This window comes from Sphaeroforma arctica (assembly GCF_001186125.1).
Source record: "Sphaeroforma arctica JP610 unplaced genomic scaffold supercont1.611, whole genome shotgun sequence".
NCBI classification, from domain to species: domain Eukaryota; class Ichthyosporea; order Ichthyophonida; genus Sphaeroforma; species Sphaeroforma arctica.
In genome coordinates, this window is record NW_014039947.1 from 7,772 (window position 1) to 8,177 (window position 406).

The 406-nt window shown below is 37.2% G+C and overlaps 1 protein-coding gene across 2 annotated transcripts in view; it reads right to left on the bottom strand.

Annotated features, from left to right (window-relative positions):
* The window catches only part of SARC_07594, a gene marked incomplete at its 5' end in the record, with an annotated part of 6,666 nt that extends 6,260 nt beyond the window's left edge, over positions 1-406 (bottom strand). Inside the window, one exon of one of the 2 annotated variants that reach the window (XM_014298455.1) lies at positions 209-406. In XM_014298455.1, the coding sequence (XP_014153930.1) occupies positions 209-310 (102 nt within the window). The remainder of the gene's footprint in view (positions 1-208) is intronic. The other variant, XM_014298454.1, reaches the window with a different exon arrangement.

The following is a 406-nucleotide window of genomic DNA, read 5'->3' on the forward strand; positions in this document are numbered from 1 at the left end:
TGTCAACTGGATTTCAAATTATATCGTTAGACATAGTTCTATTAGAAAGTTCGAGTGTGTGTTACTATACACACTAATTTCTTAGACAGTTATATGGAAGTGTATTAGACAAAAAAACTATGCATACTGTAATCAATATGTACTCTATTCAGTGTCCATGTGTGTAGTCCCACAGTGGCTGTGTTCATATGATACAATCATTTCTTACTTTTCTTAAGCTGGTCGAATCGTAGAGTCCGGTATTCTGACGATTTGCCAGAAAATCGCCAAGTAGACGATCTGTCGGTTGCGAAGCGCTCTGACTGGACATCTAGTACAAATGCTATAAAACCCCTGTAGTGAAGTTAAGCAGTGATGCAATCATGCTTATTCTGCGATAACGATCTTTATATGTATATTCCCATAG